This window comes from Geospiza fortis, unplaced genomic scaffold, assembly GCF_000277835.1.
Source record: "Geospiza fortis unplaced genomic scaffold, GeoFor_1.0 scaffold428, whole genome shotgun sequence".
Classification (NCBI taxonomy): domain Eukaryota; kingdom Metazoa; phylum Chordata; class Aves; order Passeriformes; family Thraupidae; genus Geospiza; species Geospiza fortis.
In genome coordinates, this window is record NW_005054409.1 from 741,885 (window position 1) to 761,390 (window position 19,506).

Sequence of the window (19,506 nt, forward strand, 5' to 3'; positions counted from 1 at the left end):
CGGAGCCAGCCCGGGGCACACGGAGCGATCCCGGGGCTCACGGAGCCATTCCGGGGCACACGGAGCGATCCCGGGGCGCACGGAGCGATCCCGGGACACACGGAGCCGTCCCGGGGCACACGGAGCGATCCCGGGGCGCACGGAGCCACGCCGAGGCATACGGAGCCATCCCGGGGTACGGAGCCTGAGCCGAGGGTCGAGGAGCCCCGCAGGAGTTCGGGGTTCCCCTGGGTGAGGGAGGCGGCCGGGCTAGAGGGGGAACGGTGAGGGAAAAAGCGCGGGATGCGCGGCGGTCACCGGCCTTCCCTGCTCATGCGAGTTAAGCAGTGATGCTGAAAATGAATATTTTGGAGCATGAGAAAACTATCAAAAGCGGGCCAAACAAAAGATTCTGCAGCAGGAAGATCTGTGAGCACAGTTGGAGTTTGGGTTTTTTACTCATTTGGCCTCAGTGGATATCCCATCTTTCTTATCCAAGCTTCCCTGGCCCATTCATGTCCGGCCGTGCTGATTTTTTTTCCCAAGCTTCCCTGGCCCTATGGCGAAGCTGGGAGAAAAGCAGAATATACACTTTTGAGAGTAACAACTGTTAGACTTTAATAACTAGTTGAATGCTAGTTGTAATTATGATGTACTCAGTGTAATCAGGTGAGGTGGAAATGGTTGTTACTATGAAAAAGTGGTAGGCATTTCTTAAATTCTGTGTCTGTAATGGGCTTTTTTTTATAAAAGTAGTGTCCTTACACTGCAGTGGGTTCAGCATGGGTCAGAGTTTTGATGTAGAAAATGCATGTGAGGGTTTTAAACTGAGTAGAGTTCTCATCTGTGGCTCTAAACAAAACCAAGCTGGAAGATTGCAAGTTGTCAAACAAGGAGCCTGAACACAATAACAATATATATTTCTAGATAAGGTATATGTACTTTAACTGTATCACTTTTGGTCTTCCCATAACAGAATATTTTTGTCTTGAGGAGCTCTTGAAGAAATCCTGGTGAAACTATGGATGGTAAGGGAGAAAATTCTCTTCCTTTGGGTGGGAAACTTTTCTTATCAGCCTGTTAGCTAATAAGTTCAAGTGTTCAGAAAACCTGGTGAGGCTTTTAGCAAAGGAATTTACACTCCATTGAGTTTATTTGCTGAGTCCTTTGAGGTTGCCTCGTGTTTTCTTTATTGTCACTTTCCTGTGAGGCTGCTCTTTGCCTTCCCTGGTTTGGTGTTTTCCTCATCAGCAAAGGCTAACTAAATCAGTTTCTTGGTTTGCTCACATTTTCATTTCTGCTCTGTCTGTCACATTCCTCTCTCTTCTCCATTTTTGTCCCTGTTTCTTTGTTCTCCTCGTTTTTCCAGGAGCAAACTGTATCCAATGATATGCTATGTTGCCTGCCTTGCATATCCCTCTTCCCCTTCCTTTGGCAAAAGCCACATGAGCGTCTCTGTTGGCTACATGTTTACAGGTTCCAGGCTTTTCTGTGTAACAGCAGCTGCTGTTCGAGGAACTGCAGAGTGCTGCAGAGGAAAAGCCAGTGCTGAGTAGCTGGCAAGTTTTCTGCTGACTTGCCAGCCTGTGCCACGAGCTGAGAGCATCTGCAACTGCGTTTCCATCTGGCCTCACAGCCAGAAGCTGCTCTAGATGCCTTTAGTTAAACCTGAAATATATTTTTTTAAAAAATGCTACTTGCTGCTCTGATTTAGTTTCAGTTGTCATAGCTTGTAATCAAGGTGTCTTGGATGTTTATTCCTTAGCAGCTTTTCTTTAACTTGACAGAAATAACTCTGAGTCTGATTTTTGCCTTAGCTGATGATGACTTGGATCTGCTGGCTTCTCTTCTGGAAGAAAACGAAGCAACTGAGGAGAGGAATTCTCCTGAGGAGGAAGATGCTCCAGAGGATGAAGATGGAGAACCAGATGAGTATGATGAGCTCTTTGATGCAGAAGATGATGCATCCTACACTGAGGAGGCTGATGCTGAGGACAGCACGATTGATGAGCAGAAGGAGAACTTGGCTATGCTGTTTGGGGATGTTGAAGACCTGGTGGAAGAGGAAGAGGCAGAGAAAGCTGTTTCCACTTCAGCTCCCAGTCAGGCAAAGGAGAAAACCAATGAAGAACTGCAAGGTTTCTGCAACAGCATCTTTGATCTGTTTTGTTTGATATATTCTGTCTCTAGAGAGCTAGAGGGCAGGAGGTATGGCCTGCCCCTTCTTGATGATGGCTGGAGAGGAAATACTGAAAGGACTTGTGAAAATTTCTAAGTTCAGTTTTTAGCATTCAGTGGCCAAACTCACCAAACCTGTTTTCCCAAAAGACAGAGGACTGAAGTAAGCCAGGGAGACAAGAGAGCTGTGCTGAGTACCATAGGGAAGGTTGCCTGTGTACCTGTGCCTTGTCTGATGAAGAGCAGTGTTGGGCCCTCAGTCTTCAGGGCATCATCTTGGCATCTTTCACCAGCACACCAGTCCTTTTCCCCTCAGGATTATTGACAGGAGGTTCTGCCCCACCAGTGTGGAAGCAGAGCTGGCCACAGCTTTCCTGTGTCCAGGCTGTGGTTTTGACTATATAAGGAAGTACTTCTTTATGCTAAAGGAGTGCAATCATCAGCCATTTAAATTGTCTCATGGTGAGCAGAAAAGTTTTGTTCAACATAGGAAGGAACACACCACAATTAAGTAAAATATTTTTATGAGAGGACCCAGCTCCAGGCTGTATAGAAAAGTTTGCCTTCACTATGAGCTATGTAGAATCAAGTAAATCTGCATTATGACTCAAGTCTTCATTTAAGTTTCCATGATGCAGTAAAATTGCCAGACTTCCAGGGATCTCATAAATCCCTGTGTGCAATGGCTTCCTGCTGTCTTCATTATTATCCTTTTTCTTCTCCTTTCTTTCCTAGCTGAGCTGAGAAAATTGCAAGAACAGATGAAGACGTTACAGGAGCAGTTGCAGAAGACTGCTCTTGGACAGCAATCCAGTTCAGGCCCTGAGAAGAAAACCCCTGGTAATGAAACTAATTAAATGGATTTATGATTTATTGGCTTACCCATGTGAGTTTACAGGCAGGACACTTAAAGTAATCCTGAAGCAGGCACTAAGTAGCAAGGAGGAGTGGTGATCTGGTGTGTTCCCACACAAGTTGTTTCTTACAGCTACAGATCAAATCAGTTTTGGTCTCTGCATCATGGGTTAATTCTACATTGGACAGGTTTTATGACAAAGTGCTCCAGACTCTTCTGGAGGTGTCCCTTCTTACTGGCAGATGTTGGTACACCCAGTATTTGCAGCTGTGTTTGTTGCTAGAGCGTGCTGGATGTAGTAATGAAACTTCATGGAAAGATTGCAAAACAGGGAATGTTTCTACTTTCCACATCTTTGAGGTTGCAGTGACATCCAAAGTCTTAAGCTGTCATGGGGGAAAGTCTTTGGCACTTTTTCAGCTGTTGCATTTCAGCTGACAACTTGGCTGAAAGGTTTCCATGTGGGGCGCTGACTTGGACTTGTTATTCAGGAATTATTCAGAGTTTGGAGCAGTGCTTAGAGTCTGAGTCCAGATCCTGAGGTCTCATACTTTTTTGTTCCCTTGGCCAGGTAAATCTCCTTGTCCACCATTAAAGGAAAGGAAGGTTCAGAAGCTGCAAGAGTCACCATGCTTCTCAGCCCAGCTGGGCAATCCTTTACCACCAGCCAAGCAAGGAAGGCAAAAATCAAAAGCATCCTCAGCAGGTACCATTCCCAGTCTACCTTTTGCTAAAGCCACTGAGCTTCTGTCAAAAGCTTTTAGTTCCCAGCAGTGGTGTGGACACATCCAGGACAGTGTTACGCTGCTCGGTGCACCAGGAGTGATCTGGTGACAGTGGCAGAGAGCTTGTTAATTGATTATTAATTATTAAGTTAATTATTGTATTCTTTGTAATGGGAGCTATGCTTTTTTTCTTCTGCTAAAGAGAACAAGATTCCTCCTCCACGGCAAGTCCTCAGTCTGGCGTTCCAACCTCTCAAGTCTGCCATAGGGAACACGCCCAGTAACGTGACCAGAGAGAAGACTCCTCAGGTGCCTGCATGCTCCAGCACAACCACTCAGCCAGTGTCTGTGGAAACCTTCTCAGGACTGAGATTAAGGTCAGCAGCCCAGCTCTGAGCCCTGTCTGGGACCATCCCCTCCAGTAAAGGCAAAGAAAACACAGTGTATATAGGTGGGTTAACCATGTCAGATTAGTCACTTGTCATCAAGGGATGTAACACAAAGCCACAGCATTGGCTGGTAATCAGTAATCATGTAACAGTGACTTTTGGCTCAGTACCATGTTTCTGTTTTCACCTCTGCTCTTTTCTAACAGAAAAACTCTAATTTCATTAGCACTGCCTTTCCTGGGATATCCTCAGTGGCAGAGCAGGGAAGCAGTGGCCATGTGCAAAGCCCAGCTGAGCTCCAGTTGAGGCAGGTTTTGCTGCACACAGAAGCCTCAGGAGCCACTCACCATCCCTATACTCAGTGTGGCCACAAGAGGACTCCGAATCCTCATGGTGTCCTCACCCGAGCTGCATTCCCAGCTCAGTCAGCCATTCTTGGTTAATCTGAAATGAGCAGTTAATGTAGGCTTGGGGCTGAGTTGCAATGCAGCCATTTGGACAAAAACCAGTGTCATCAGTAGCTTTCTGATTATGGGGGGTTTTATTTCAAGTGACCTCAGGGTGAAGCAAGGCACAGAGGTGTTTTGCCGCAAGATGTCATCTCCCCAGGGAAGTGCTGGCTGGTTTTCATTGTCCATTTGTGCCAATGGATGTGTTGTCTTTTACCTGTTTTCACTGGATCTAGAAAACCCCGGGTGTCTTCAGCAGAAATGGACAGGAAAATGGCTAACAGGAAGCTCATCCGACTGTCTCAGCTGAAGAACAAACTTGCTACTGAAAATCTGGAGGAAATAGACTGGGTAACATTTGGAGTCATAGTGAAGAAGGTCACTCCTCAGAGTGCAAATAATGTAAGTAACACCACTGTATCCCTTGCTCAGTTCAAGTGAAATGCTGGTGGTGTTTCCTGAGAAACTTTCCTAGATCTTCAACTTAATCAGCCAACTTCATGAAGTGCGGGGTTCCCAGTTGTGGGTTTCTCTGGGTCTGGATTGAAGGCACTTGAGATGGCAGGTCATGTTGGGACTCAACTGTTTATTGTTTCCTATCAGTAAAACAGTCTCACTGCTGTAAGTTGGGCAGCTTTTCATTAGAAGGCGCAAAATGGCCAACAATCGCTTGTTACAAGGTATTTTAAGACTAAGCTATCCAATTAAGAACTGACACTCAGATTATTTTCCCTTTTAACCCAATAACTGATCCCTGGAAGCATGCACTGTGGACTGCCCAATTACAAAATGCCACCCAAACCCATGGAGAAGGAGGAAGAAGAAGCATGAAGAAGAAACCCAGGATGACACCCTGTGCCCTCCATCTTGCTTCCATCCACAACACACTAAAAATCCCAAAACCTACATTTCTCACTAAGTGATACACCTACACTACTCTCTATAATCTATTGCACATTTTCGTGGATTCTAGTCTATTGTGAAGTCTAGGAAACTTTCTCCATGAATGAGGGTCAAAGTCAGTGCTCCTCTGGGGGTCAGGGCACCGCAGAGCAGACAGAGAAATATTCCTGGTGCCCTGGGTTTCCACAATGTAGTTAATGGAAAACTTGTAAAGATCTTGGCTTGTCTGGTTTCATCCAGTATTTTTTGTGTCCTGTAGAAAGTCATTGATGAAAGAGATCTGGATATGCCATGGTTTTGTGTGTTCAGTGAGGTAAACACCTCTTTATTCAACAGTGCTGCCCAGCTTTGATATCAGAAAGGTTGGAAGTAGCAGAATTATTTGCTATCTTGGCCTTTAGGAACCCCAGAACTGACAACATGGATGGCTGAAGGTACTGTATGTAAACTCTACTGAGGTTGCAAATTGTGCTTTTCTAAATCATGAAAACCTTGTGAGGGGGAAAGTCAGAGTAGCTCTTTAAAAGAAACAGCCAGAGGGGACACAGTCAGTGTGTGTGCAGCACAGCTGAAAGGAAAGGGGATGTCTGTTCCAGGGCAGGACCTTCAGCATCTGGCGGCTGAACGACTTGCGGGACCTCAACGAGTGCGTCTCGCTCTTCCTGTTTGGTGAAGTCCACAAGGAGCACTGGAAGACTGAGCAAGGCACAGTCATTGGCCTGCTCAATGCCAACCCCATGAAACCTAAAGAAGGCTCAGACGAGGTGAGAGGATTTTTCATTCAGCTGTAGATAAAAGCCTATAGCTGAACCTTTTCATATTTGGCTGAGATTTCACTTTATAGCACATCTTCAGGTTGAAATTGCAGCAGTCTGCCCAACAGTTGGAATTGCATTCAGGTGGTTGCATGGTGTGTATCTGTTCCTGGCCTCCTGGGAGACTGAACTTCAAGAAGTCCTATTAAGCATTTAAACCCAGAGTTTATTCCAGTTTTTAATCTGCTCTTGGTAGCAGTTGGCTCTTCCACAAATATTGAGAGTGTATTTTCATTTCAGTTTATTCAGCTACTTCAGTGTAACACCTATTTCAGCCTAGAGGTCTCTCAAAGCTGAAAAAGGTGGAGAAGCACATTTTCTCTCCTAATTCAAGCATGAGATATGATTTCAAAATGTTTCTGGTTCAAAAATCACAACAGAGAGGCAGCAATATTTGATTTATTAACATACAATGTGTTATGTAAATATGTCAGCTGATACATAGTAGTTCACTTGTTTAATTGATTATTTATAAATGCAGAACATGCAGAACACTTAAGATGGCTTCATTTTGCTAATAAATTAATATATATTTTAATTGCACTGGAATGGAACCTGTTTCCAGTTACTTCTTTCAAGGGGAATTTCAGTCTAGTAGCTGATCATGTAGTGTTCTGCATGTTAAATTCTCCAAATAGAAAAATTAAGGCTCTCATTAATTGTCTTTTAAGCTATATAATTGCTTAAATTAGCATGAATAAGCAGTAGATAGTCCCGTTGGAGAGCAGAAAGGCACACCAGATTTAATAGGAGGCTGCTTTTAACTGTCAAGAATGGCTCTTCCTAGCTAAAATGTTCACGTTTATTACTACATTAAAACTGACTTCTGAAATTGTCCCTTGGCTACAGACACAGTCCTTGGTGTATTTGGTTGTGTGAAGTAGATGCTCTTTTTTGGGGTCGGCTGCTTGTTTTTTGCTCTCGAGGTGAGTTGGGTGGTCTAGGGAGCGACTTCAGGCTCTGAAGAATGAGACTGGACTCTTTGCTGTTCGGTCTTCAGGTTGTTTATTAAGTCTTATCTACAAAATTTTCTTCTTGGCAGACAGAGGTCTGACCAGCAAGGCAGCTACGATGCTCTCTGACTGCTCTCAAGGCTGCTCCGTCTCTTATACTACAAATTACGTATATCATATTTACTTTTACTTCTTAATACTTATCACCCATGTTGGACAGTGCACCCTTTCTCTAAACCAATCTTTGAGTGCCATCACTACAGCAGAAGATGGAGAACAAGAAGAAGAAGGAAGAAGGATGAGACACGCCTTGTTCCTTCCATCTTACCCCCATTACCTTTATACAAAAATTTTTAAAACTTGTATTTTCACTTTGTGTACACTTTATAAAAACACTCTTTAAACTTGTGACACTTTCTAGCTTTCATACCAAACTGGCAATTCATTTGCAGGATCAAAATCCAGCCACCAAGTGTTCTGGGCATCATGCCAAGATCTCCGAGCCCCCTGATGGGGGTTTGGCTCTCGACGTGGTCTCGGGGGACTCCTCACATCCGGAGTGATGTGCAGAGTTCCCACATCTCCCCCTTCTGTTTGCACTAAGAACACTTCTTTGGCAACTCGATTTATGACTTGCTGCACACATAAAAGAATGCATGGTATGATGAGCAGAAGAACTACTAGTATCATTAAAATATAAAATTTCATTTTAAAAATTCTTCTCCATAAAGGAGAAGGGTCAAAAAATTTTACTAGATCATTGATCTAAGTTTTAGTGATTTTGCTCAGCTTTTTTATGCTATTTCACTTCTGGAAGTTCAAATTTTATACTCCTCACATCCAGAGTGATGTGCAGAGTTCCCACAGCTCTTCTTGCACAGGACTCAGTTTTGATTAGACCAAGACATTTGGAGAAGGACAGAGAGCCCTGGTTGGTGCAGCTCTTCCTCCCATCCCTTGCTGAATGTGGGGGTCGTGATGGTATCAGAGCCAAGCAGCTGTACAGGACCATTTACAGCACAATTAGAACTGCCTCAGGTGTTCTTTGGTTTCCTGAGGCTCTGAGCATAGAACTTAAATGTCTTTCACTTGGCTTTCTTAAGCTAGACCTGCATTTTAAGACTACATTGTTAGTACCAGAGGTAGTGAGCCAGATCAGAGACAAACCAGTGACATCTAGAAAGGGGCCTATCCAGGAGTGTTCTGTTTTCTGTCTAGGTGTGTTTGTCCATTGACCATCCCCAGAAGATCCTCCTCATGGGAGAAGCTCTGGATATGGGCACCTGCAAAGCCAGGAAGAAGAATGGTGATCCTTGTGCACAGATTGTGAACCTGGTCTGTATCTCAGTAGTCAGAGCATTCCTAAGCTGTTGGTGAAAATCTGGCTGCTGATTTTGTACTGACACTCTGACTTTTTTACTTGTTTATGGATATTGATTTGCCACTAACTAAAGTGGGTGGAGAAATTGAGAAATGAAACTCTGAGGAGCTGTTTCTATGCTGTCACTGTGCAGGGGATTTCCCTAAATGCAAGGTTGGTGCTGCAGTGAAAGGACATGGTATTGACCCATGATGCCTCAGCCTTTCACTCTCCTTTGCTCCAGTGCAAGCTTCCATGCACTGCACTATAAAACTCATACACAGAAAAACAACACAATATTTTTTGGGGGAATGGCTATTTTTTTGAATGATTTTCACCCAATGAGCTCCCTTGTCCAGCATACCTGCAAGCTGTTAGGATACTAACACCCGAATGTGGGGCACTGGAAATGAAAGAAAAAAGTTTTGAGCTCCTTCTTTTAGGACATTACTGACTTGTACTAATTTAAAGGACTTGTGGATTATGTTACTTCATGGCTGTGGTGATGCTGTGATACCTGAAAGGAACCTTGTCTGAGTCAGAATGGTTGTAGATAATAGGGTATCAGAAGGAGGAGAAAAAATGAAGGAATGAAGAATTGGGAAGAAGAAAAATACAGCAGGTACTTGTAGCCAGTCAAAACTGTGATTGCAGACCCACTCTATGAGGAGGCTGTGCAGACAGTACATAAAACTGAGTAGAGTCAAAAAGACAGAATCTGGGCATGATGTCCTGGGTGGGAAATGAGTTGACTTCAAGGAATGGCCTTAAAATTCCTTGATGCACAGGGTTGTTTCTAGTGATTAGTACAGGCAATTTTAGCTTTGTTTTTTGTTGCTCATATTTTTGCTTAGTTGATCAAATGCTGGAGTACCACAGTAGAGATGTTACTTCATTTTAGCCATACAAGGATGCATGTGGGTGAGAGGAATGAATTGTAACTGCTGGTGTTCTGTAACAGGCTTCTCCCATTTCTTTTCAGAATGACTGTGAATACTGTCAGTACCACATCCAGTCCCAGTACAAGAAGCTCAGCTCGAAGCGGGCAGATCTGCAATCCACCTTTTCTGGGGGCCGCATTCCCAGAAAAGCCGGTCGGAAAAATCCCACTTTGAAGGAGAGGCTGTGTCAGGATGGGTTTTACTATGGAGGAGTTTCTTCAGCAGCATATGCAGCCTCAGTGTACGATAAACCATTTATTTCCCTTGCTTTTGAACAGAATTACCCTCACATATACAAGGGAGCCTGAAGCTTTGTCTAAGGGAGTCTGTTCATTTAGAGAATGCCTTTGCCTTAACTACATTCACCAAGCAGGAATAAAACCCCACACTTGGCATAATCCTACTGGCCACGTAGGGTAACAGAGCTGCTGTTTGACAGGAAAATTTTAAGTTGGTACTAAGATGTGGTAAAGGTTGTTTTTACCTCTACATTAATAATGTGGTGTGAAGCCAGGCAGCTTTGTGTTTCAGTAGATTAATGGACTTTGAGATCATGAGATCCCAAGCATTTGAGTCTCTGAGATTCTAACTGTATTTTCTTATGGCTTACTGTATTTATTCCCAGAGTCAGTGTTTTCTGTATTTCCTCATGTCTTCCCTGGCTGAAATAATACAGTGTCACTCTGGGTTAATGAGGAAACAGGACTGACCAAGATCAGTGTGCTTCTCACAGGGGCCAGGTCCTTTATCCAAATCCCATGAAGACAGCTGTGGAAAAATGAGTCACAGCTGGATCCAGCCCTGTGCTTGAACACAGCTTTTATTCCCTTACCACTGCCCTCTGATACCTGGTGTGACTCCACAGTAATGAAGCAATTCCAACCTCCTTTCCATCCCTGGAACAACCTGTGAGCAAAGCAAAGCTTTGATCTATGTTTAGTTTTCCTATAATGCATAGGAAATACATATCTCAACAAAGGGAGAAATGGGAGATCCTAAACATTATGCTGGAATTTGGATTTAGATTCACATCCTTCCAAAAAACAGACAGCTGGTCCTTTAGGGTGGCTGGAGTTTTGTTGTAGCACTGGGCCAGTATTCAGGCTTCTGTCCTTGCTCTAAGCATGGGAAAACTCTGATTTTCTGGATTTGTTTCCTCTTTCTAGTGCTGCAGCTGCTGTGCCAAAAAGGAAGATTCAAACCACTCTCTCCAACCTGGTTGTGAAAGGATCTGATGCAATTGTCCAGGAAACCAGGCAGAAAATTGGTACCCTATTACTCAAGTAGTCTCTTCACTCTTTAGATGTTTCCAGCTTGATGTGTAGATGTGTCCCAGGGCCTTCTGTCACTAACTGAACCTGGCAGTCACTTTGCTGCCAGGTTGGGTCATTTGCTTCCTCAGTTGGTCAAAACTCCTCTTCCTTCTTTAGATCACAGTTCTAAGGCAAATGTAATAAGCAACTGTGTGGCTCCATGTGTCTTTTTTTCATCAGTGCCCCCAAATTAAGTCTCCTGTTCTGTCTTCGGACAGTGACAGAAGATCTTTGCCAGATTAATGGGAATTGGAAGTTTTAAGAGCTTTGAACCAGAGGATTTATTTTATTTGATTAAAATAAATTACTTCTGCCACCTTGAAAGCTTCTAAGGAATACTAAGTATAAATCAGTCAGGTCTGCAATGCAGGCAACCTCCTGAGAACCCACCTTGTTTCTAGTGCTTTTCTTTTGTGTCAAAGCATGTTCCTTTTGTAGCCCCTGGGATGCCATCAGTCTTCCCTGCCTCTGTTTTGTTTCTGTAAAGTTCTTTGTAATATTACACTCTTTATGCTCCTTGGACAGCAGGTGACAGATTATTCAAACTGTGTTCTAGGTGCCACTTAGTCTGATTTACATCTTTCAGTTCCACCTGTTGGTTGCCTCCATTTCAGACAACATAGTAAATGTCCATAGCAGCTCTTAGCTGCTCTGAATTCTCCAGGGATAAAGTGTGGAGCCTTCAGGACTGTCAAGCATCCTAAAAACAGGAATGGTGGGAGTAACACAGACAGCCAAGGCTGATGAGGAACTGAGTGAGTTGCTGAAGGGGCAGAAATGTTTATGACAAATGACAAGACCTTGGGCAACCAAATATAATGTAGAGGTTGGTCTTGCTTTGAGAAATGGTCAGCTGACCTGCAAGGGTTTCTTCCAACCTAGACAAGTTTACATCTCAAAAACCAGGCCTGCTTCCCTTCCTCACATCAAATCTGTTGTATTTCTGCCTCTTCCACTCAGGTGCAGCAAAGAGACCCATGCAGTGTTCTGAAGAGTTCAGGGAACTGCTAGCACAGCCAACTTTTGGAGCACGAAACCTCTGCAAACACTGGACCAAAACAGGTACTGTCCTTTTGCCTGAAGGAAGACCTACTCCTAAAATCACTCTACCTCCTTTTGAACAAAGTGCCTTTTTATTTTGCTTTATTATTTTTTCCCAGATGCTGAAAAGAAGCAAGGGGCAGATTTCCAGTCTATCTCTGCTTCAGCCCTGATCAAGCAACAGAAACAGAAATTGCTGGAGGCCAGAAAAAAGCGATCTGAAGAGATTCAGAGGCGGTAAGACACACTGGCTTTCACAGGAAGGTTCTGTTATTGTATCCATAAGGATAGCTGTGTTTTCACTTCTTCTCAGCTTTGTGTGATGCCTCTCTCTGATTTGAACTTTGAAAACAATTGGTCATTCACTCCTTCTGGTGACTTGTTCAAGTCACTTTTGATTTCAGTGACCCAGTGAGTCCTTTACCAGTCTTTTCTTCTCCTGAATGCCAAAATTGCTGTGTGTTTCTTCTAGCAATTAAAGGCCAAATAATAAAAAATCATAGTCTGCATCCCCTCCTATTTGTTTCTTAAACTTTTATATCTGTGATTTGTGTCCCTAATTGAATGAATTATTCTTGTCTTACAAGGTTTCTCCAGAACACAGGTAAAGCCAGCACTCCTGCTCTCCCATCCTCCTCCAGACAGACCTCCCTCCATTCCCCAGTGCCTGGGGCAGAGTTTCCCAAAGCTGCAAAAATGTCAACTCCTCAAAGGCCCAGGCTAGGCACAGGCTTCTCAGAAGGAGAAGATATCCTCTTCTTTGACAAGTCTCCTCCTCCAAGGCCAAAGCTAGACAGCTTGGCAGAAGCCAAGAAGGTACCAGTCTTTGGATCTTTAAAGTATTAGACAGAGGTTAGGGAAATTTGTTTTGTGGTAGAAGAGGAGTCTTTGGTCAGCTCAGTTCTGGTGTTAGTGAAGTTTCTCATTTGTGGGATCACACTGGCCATATTCCAGCACACAGGATACCTGGGGTTCCTGACAGCTGTCAATGCCAAAGTCCATGCTGCCATCTTACCTTCAGTCAATCTCTTAAGGGAAGGGATGTGTGCTGAAAATCCCTGGAGAGCTAAACTCTGGCACTGCTAGTGCAGTGTATTGCAGGTGTTTTCTGTTTGACAGGTAGGTAAACAACTGATTTAGCTGTTTTGTGTCATGAGTCTGGATAATTTTGTTTTCCAGCCAAAACAGACTGCATCTTTTTTTTGGCAAAAATATGTTCATTTGTTTGTCAAAGAAACTTTTCCAGCTAGAACGAGGAAGTCTTAGCATTCTGGGAGTATGAGAAGGAATAGTGGTAATAAATTTTCTATTAGTTCCTAATGATTATCAATTTATGTAGAAATCTCAAGTGATCTGATTTCTCTGAAAAACTTACTGATTTGTGAAGCAGGTAAAGCTCAGCTTCAGAGTCACCAGGCCTGGTAACACCTGTGGAGAGGTGATTTTCTGCTTTGAGAAATCACAAAAGGTTGGGTGTATGTCAGAGCTGGTTATTTTGCTGGGCCTCTGTCCAGGCAGCTCCATGCTCAGGCCAGTGGATGTTCTCTCTTCCAGCTGTGACAGTGTTCCTCTGCTACTTCTGGAAGCAGGAGCTGGAACCAGGCAGGTCAGCCACATTTCCCTGCTCTTTCCTGTTTTCTAGCTGGCTGCAATACAGCGACTGCGAGCAAAAGGCCAGATCCTTCCCAAAACAGACCCAAACAGCGTCAAGAGGAAACGGGCTGATGCTGAGGATCTCCTAGAAATTGTTGAAAGAGTTGAGAAAAATGTTGCTCAGCCACAAGGTGCAGAAGCAGACAATGGTATGTACTGTTAGCTTCTAGAACAGAAAAAATGTGCTTCTGTCCTACTGACAGAGCAGGAGTTGCTCTGGGTTAAGGACTGTGCTAAAAAGAGGCCAAGTTAGGTCTGTTTGGAACTTCAAGGGTTTGTTGGAAAGACTAAAAAAAAATCTCTAACCCTGTGGAGAAACTGTGAGATGTAATCTCTGATATCTCCCTGTGCTCATCTCTGTTCCCTTTCTTCTGGCACTTGAGCATCTGCAGTGCAAGGCTGACTTCACCAAGGGAAAACAAGAACCCTGCCACCTGGGAAGGTTTCTGATTTTTTTGTGGGAACTTGAGTTTGCCTGCTGGTGATTTACTGTGTGATCTTGGATGAATTGTTTAATTCCCTTTAAAGTCTCTTCATCAGTCAGTGAGGGAACACTGTTTGCACTCCTGGGAGTAATGTGAAAATTCCTAGTAGAATGCTTTGAGAGAAGATGCAATGTTATTTTTAAAAAATACTTTTATTTTTTCTGACGCCATATTTGAACTTGTTTTCATGTTCCCAAACTATGAAAGGCTGTTGTTTGACCTGAACATCTGCCTGAGAGACCCGAGACTTCCAAAACCTCCTGCAGTGAGCAAGTTTAGCCATCACAGCCTTGTTTTGTAGGACTGAACCTTTTTGTCTCCCTAGAAATGGATGAACTGGAACCTGCCCAAAAGAAACGGCGTGAGCAGCTGGCCTATCTGGAGTCAGAAGAGTTCCAGAAAATCCTGAAGGCCAAGTCCAAGCACACAGATGTCCTAAAAGAGGTATGGCCTCCATCCAGCTGTGACTGAGGGCTTAGAAGTGGAAGCTGACTGGACTTCTCATGAATTCAGCAAGAAGCAGGCACCCAAACATCTCACAGGCTCCAGACTGTCCTGAGGAGTAGGGCTGGGTGTCTCTGGGCACACAGGGCACAGTGCCTGCAAGTCAGCACTGCTGCCATAGCTGGGGTGAGGTCATGTTGCCAGTTGACACCAGTTTTTTGTTGTGTTTGGAAGAATCAGTGAAGTTTCCTATTGGTGGTTAACCAAAGAAATCCCTCTGCCTTCCAATCAAATGAGCTACGTGCCTATTTTGTCCCTCGTTACTTGACATCTTGGCCACATAAAGCCAGCTGCCACTTTCATCTGGGGCTCATGTCAGCTGTGAAATGCCATCAGGTGCCTTGGAGAGCTGAGAGGTTGGGTTTGTCACACTGGGGTGTCTGCTGAGCACTTCCCCAGGGTTACAGCACCTCCAGTGGCACAGGGGTCTTGTCTTGGCCACTTATTGGCATGAAGTCATAGTTGTTTTAGGTCTCTGGGGAGTAATATTTTGGCTAAGAACCCATTCCATTAATTCCATCTGCCTACCTGACTTCTCTCTGCACTGTCCTCGTGCCTGTGTGCTCATTTCAGTACTTCCTGCTGTTGTTAAACCTTCCCACTCGTGCATTTCAGAGCTGGCTCATGTGTACAGTAACGGATTGTTTGAAACAAGAGAGATGTTGTGTTTCTCTGCTCCCAGACTGCAGTCTGCTTCAAGCAGGCCTGATAATAATTTGCCCCAAGGCCATTTATGGAGTGGTTTCTCCCCTCTTTGTGTCCTCACAACCCATTTTGTGTGTCCCACAGGCTGAGGCTGAACTGCAGGAGAAATACTTTCAGCCCCTGGTGAAAAAGGAAGAACTGGAAGAGAAGATGAGGAACATTAAAGCAGTGAAATGCCGAGTTGTGACATGTAAAACGGTGAGTGAAGGGGAGCCAGGGTACCAGCAGGGGAGTGGAACATGGATCCTACAAAATGGTGCAGGACTATCCTGCAGACTCCCATCTGCCACTCTCTTGGCTGTGGTCCAGGGCAGGGATTGATGTTTTGTTCCTTATGCTTGTGGCTGAGAGCAGCTCGGAGTGACTGAGACATGGCAAGGCTTCAGTGCTGTGCTCAACATCTCAGCTCAGTGCTTATGCCAGTGGTTCCATGGGTATTGCTGTCCTGAATTTCTCCATTTCTTCCATGAAGTGCTTTGCACCAGCACCCTCAGTTCCCCATATTTCATGAAAAGATAAGCAAAGTCCTTGAAAACATTAACACTGAGTGGGAACCCTCTACCTGCATTTCCAGGCATTTTGCCATCAGGAAGATGAGTGGAGCTTTATGACTGTCCCAAATGTACTGAGAGGAAGGGAAGCATTACCTCTCACTTTCAAAGTTTTAGCCCCTGCTGCACTTTCCCTCTTGCTGCCTTCCCTACCTGTTTTGGGATTGCACAGAGGGACACTTGTGTCCCATGAAGTGTTGGGAGCAGCACAGGGTGGTAGCAAGGGGAGGATGGCATTAGAAGGAGCAGTGACAAAGCCTGGGGTGGTGATCCAACTGCTGGGCTCCTCGGGATGGGAGAGGACAGGGATGCTTTCCTCTGAACATTCAGCTGTTGCCAGTCCCCAGAACAGGTCTCATACACTCTCTCTCTCCCCCCTGACAGTGTAATTACACCTATTTCAAGCCTCTGGAGACTTGTGTGCAGGATAACCACAACTACCTCTGGCATGATGCCATCAAGAGATTTTTCAAATGTCCTTGTGGAAGCAGAGCTATTTCCCTTGACAGGCTTCCAAAAAAGCCCTGCAGGTAAGAAATGAGCCTCATGAAATAGTGACTGGGACTCGGGTACTGTCCCTTCACAAGTAACTTGTTGTGAGTCACATAACCATGTCCTAAAAGGGCAATGGCAGCCCTTGTGCCAAGGAGCATGGGCTGGGTGTGGGGCTACTTTAGGATCCCCTCATACTGTGTAGCAAACACAGCACAGTGATCCTCACATGCCATCTTCATCTTGCAGTAACTGTGGCCTCTTCAAGTGGGAGCAAGATGGGATGCTAAAGGTAAGTGTGAGTGAGCACCTCAGCACTCTGGCTGCTTCCTGTGCTACTTCTGTCCCCCTCTTTGGTTCTGTGCCCCTGTGAGCTCCCAGCAAAGCCAACAGCTCTGCATTTTGTCAGGTACACACAGGTGCCTGCAGGCTGTGTTATAGTGCACTTCTACTTTTTGCTTTCTGTTCTCAAAGCTTTGTTTTATTTAACTGTGGGAAAATTGCATTTGAACAAAGTTGTAAGAATTCAGAATGTCAAGGTCCCTAGAGGATCTCTCAATGCTCAGGTAATTTAGCCCTACCACAATTTCTGCCAGAGAAGTGTTTGGGAGATTCCTACCACACATTTAACTTCTTTTCTCCATGGTTCATGTTTCCAGGAGAAAAAAGGTCCGAAGATTGGTGGAGAAACGCTTTTACCAAGAGGAGAAGAACAACCAAAATTTCTCAACAGTCTTAAGTGACCTGGAGTTGATTTTTTCCATAACATATGGGTGGATTTTTGTGTCTGAAACACATTTATACTGAATTGCCAAGAGGATTCAGGTTTTAGTGATGAATCAGTAGGGGAATCAGTTTTTGATGAAAAGATCATCTGCCAAGGGTCCACCAGGCTGCTGCATGGATATTGAACTTTGGTCTTGTTTAATTGACTGAAGAGGACTTCATGTGAAAGGCACAGTCATGCCTGTTCTTTCCAGCTAACAACACAAGAGTGACTTCACTATTAGGTGACAAATCATCGTGAATTGGAATGACTGTAGATTCCATAAGCACTTATAAATTAATACTCTGATGTGTTCATGCCAACCTGTCTTCAGCTTTTGGACAAAAAGGAGTGTTAGAGGGTTGAAGGTACAGAGCATTCTCCATTGGCTTCAAAATTACTCACTCTGAACCCTTAGAAATAGATGTCAAACAGATGCCCTGAGTTTCTCCTTGGCTTAGCTGGTACAAAACCCTTCCATGGCTTTGGCCCTGCAAGCCAGCAGTGTTTATGCTGGAAACTCAGAGCTCCTTGTCCCCCAACACCATCCACACTACAGTGCTCTTGTGGCTACGTACCTGTAGCTCCCACTTTGAAAAACATTTTAATGAATCTGGCACCACTTTATGAGTGGTTTTAAAGAGCTGAGTGATTATATTTAAAGGTTTTTACCCTTTTTCTGGTATATTAAATAGGAACAGTAGCTGTCTCAGACCAAGCAGGATGAAATCTCCCTCCAAGAGGTGGGTCCTGAGAAATGCTGTCTCCATACAAGCATTTTTCTGACAGCACATCTCTCTAGGGCTGCCTGGGGCATTTAACCAGCTTATCCTGGACCTGAGCCTTTTCCTGCCCCTAGCTCATGCCCAGTAGGATCACAGGATATTTTTAAGTGCCTAAATCCCCCCTAACCTTAGTGAATCGGTCAAAGTGCCCCTAAACATCTCACATGTCCCAGTGGTCTTGTCAGTGCCTCTTGTTTGCTTGCACAGGGGCTGGAAGAGAAATAAGTGACTTCATTTGGAGCAACTGCACAGATTCACCTCAGCATTCTGCAGCCCTCATCTCTTACTGGTGCTTTTATTGGTGCAGCTTGGCCTGTAGCATTGATTTCAGTCTCCTGTTGGTACCATTTGCTGAGTGGGGTGTCACTGCTAGGGGACAGAATCAGTAACTGTGACATTGCTTGGTAACGTCTCCTGTGGATTCCTCATTCAGAATAAAGAGAGAGTACAGATCAAAACACTCCCTGGGTCTGCATGGTATTTCTCTGAGGAAGAGGATGAGTTGCTTCCTCAACATCTTTGTTTTCTCACAAGCTCAGTGCTGAATCACCAAAAGGAGCTGGTTTGTGGTCTGTAACTTCAGCTTTTGCAGAATTTGCTCATTCAGACTTAACAGGAGTTTCTCACCTGGAGTCCACAAAACCACCATGGAATTCCACACTGGTATCAGCCTTCAGCCAGCATGTTGAAAGCTTCACACTTTTGCCAGTTCCTGTCTCTTGGGCCCAAGGAAAAGAGATCCTGCAGAAATTAAAATGTCAAAGGAGGCTTTAATGCTTTATTTTCATAAATGCCCCCAGGACTGGGAAATTGTAAGACATGTATCTCCATGGGAGTGAAAGCAATGCTTGTATGCAAAAATAGGGTGAAGAAACCAAATTACTTTGATTAAGCTCTAGCAGTAAACCAGGAATAGGGGACATGGATGTATTGAATTTGTGTCCCTCACTATTCTGAGATGCTTTTCTTGTACCAGATGCTTTTTCTTGTACTACCCCGATTCCTGAATACTCTCATCTAACAGCAGAGAAGCTGGGATCACTCAGGATGGTCACAGCAAGGAGATGAGGAGATACTGGCAGGTGCTTTGCCTAAAGCTCTCTCCAAAATAAGCTTGGCCCAAACATCCTGCAAGATCAGCAGTTACTGGATTTTTAGGTGACTCAGCTGCAGCACCCGGGTGTTTGCCTCTGACCCAGCACCTGCCTTTCCAGGATTCACTTTGGTTATTCAGCTACATAAGGCACAACAGAATTTCTGAGCCACAGAAAGAATCCAGTGCAGCCATTAAAGCTGGTTTTGCTACAATTTACTCTTTATTTCAAAAACAAAATAAAATCCACATTCTTCATCAGCTCTACCAATCACTTCCCACGTAAGCTCATACTGAAACTGATTCACTGGTTGATTTTGTGCAGAAGAAGGATGTTAAAAACCTTAAACATATAATTACACATGGAATTTTATATTAGTATGATTTTACCAACTATAGGTTTAGTAACCTTACATTAATAGAGTATCAGCCCAAAAGTATATCAAGAGAATGACTAGAAAAAATAAGTAATGCACAACTCACCATATTATTATTAGGTAATCATTTGATTACCTAAACTAGCTGCAGCAATCTGATTTTGTAGGTCAGGTTTTCTTGGAAGTCCATCAG

General features: G+C 44.2%; 1 protein-coding gene across 2 annotated transcripts; it reads left to right on the forward strand.

Annotated features, from left to right (window-relative positions):
• Positions 1 to 6: 6 nt before the first annotated feature.
• MCM10 (minichromosome maintenance 10 replication initiation factor) lies at positions 7 to 18,306 on the forward strand. 2 transcript variants are annotated; one of them, XM_005426283.2, is made up of 20 exons: positions 7 to 175; positions 956 to 1,007; positions 1,797 to 2,117; positions 2,893 to 2,997; positions 3,585 to 3,719; positions 3,941 to 4,115; positions 4,813 to 4,978; positions 6,076 to 6,243; positions 8,466 to 8,582; positions 9,590 to 9,789; positions 10,715 to 10,815; positions 11,822 to 11,923; positions 12,022 to 12,139; positions 12,490 to 12,718; positions 13,545 to 13,704; positions 14,366 to 14,484; positions 15,334 to 15,447; positions 16,185 to 16,330; positions 16,542 to 16,584; positions 16,952 to 18,306. In XM_005426283.2, exons 2-20 carry the CDS (start codon positions 1,001 to 1,003, stop codon positions 17,033 to 17,035), a joined length of 2,610 nt encoding a protein of 869 aa, XP_005426340.1. In that variant the 5' UTR covers positions 7 to 175; positions 956 to 1,000; the 3' UTR covers positions 17,036 to 18,306. The 2 variants fall into 2 exon arrangements, with proteins under 2 accessions (XP_005426340.1, XP_030917184.1); XM_031061324.1 differs by having other exon boundaries at positions 973 to 1,007.
• The last annotated feature ends 1,200 nt before the right edge of the window (positions 18,307 to 19,506 follow it).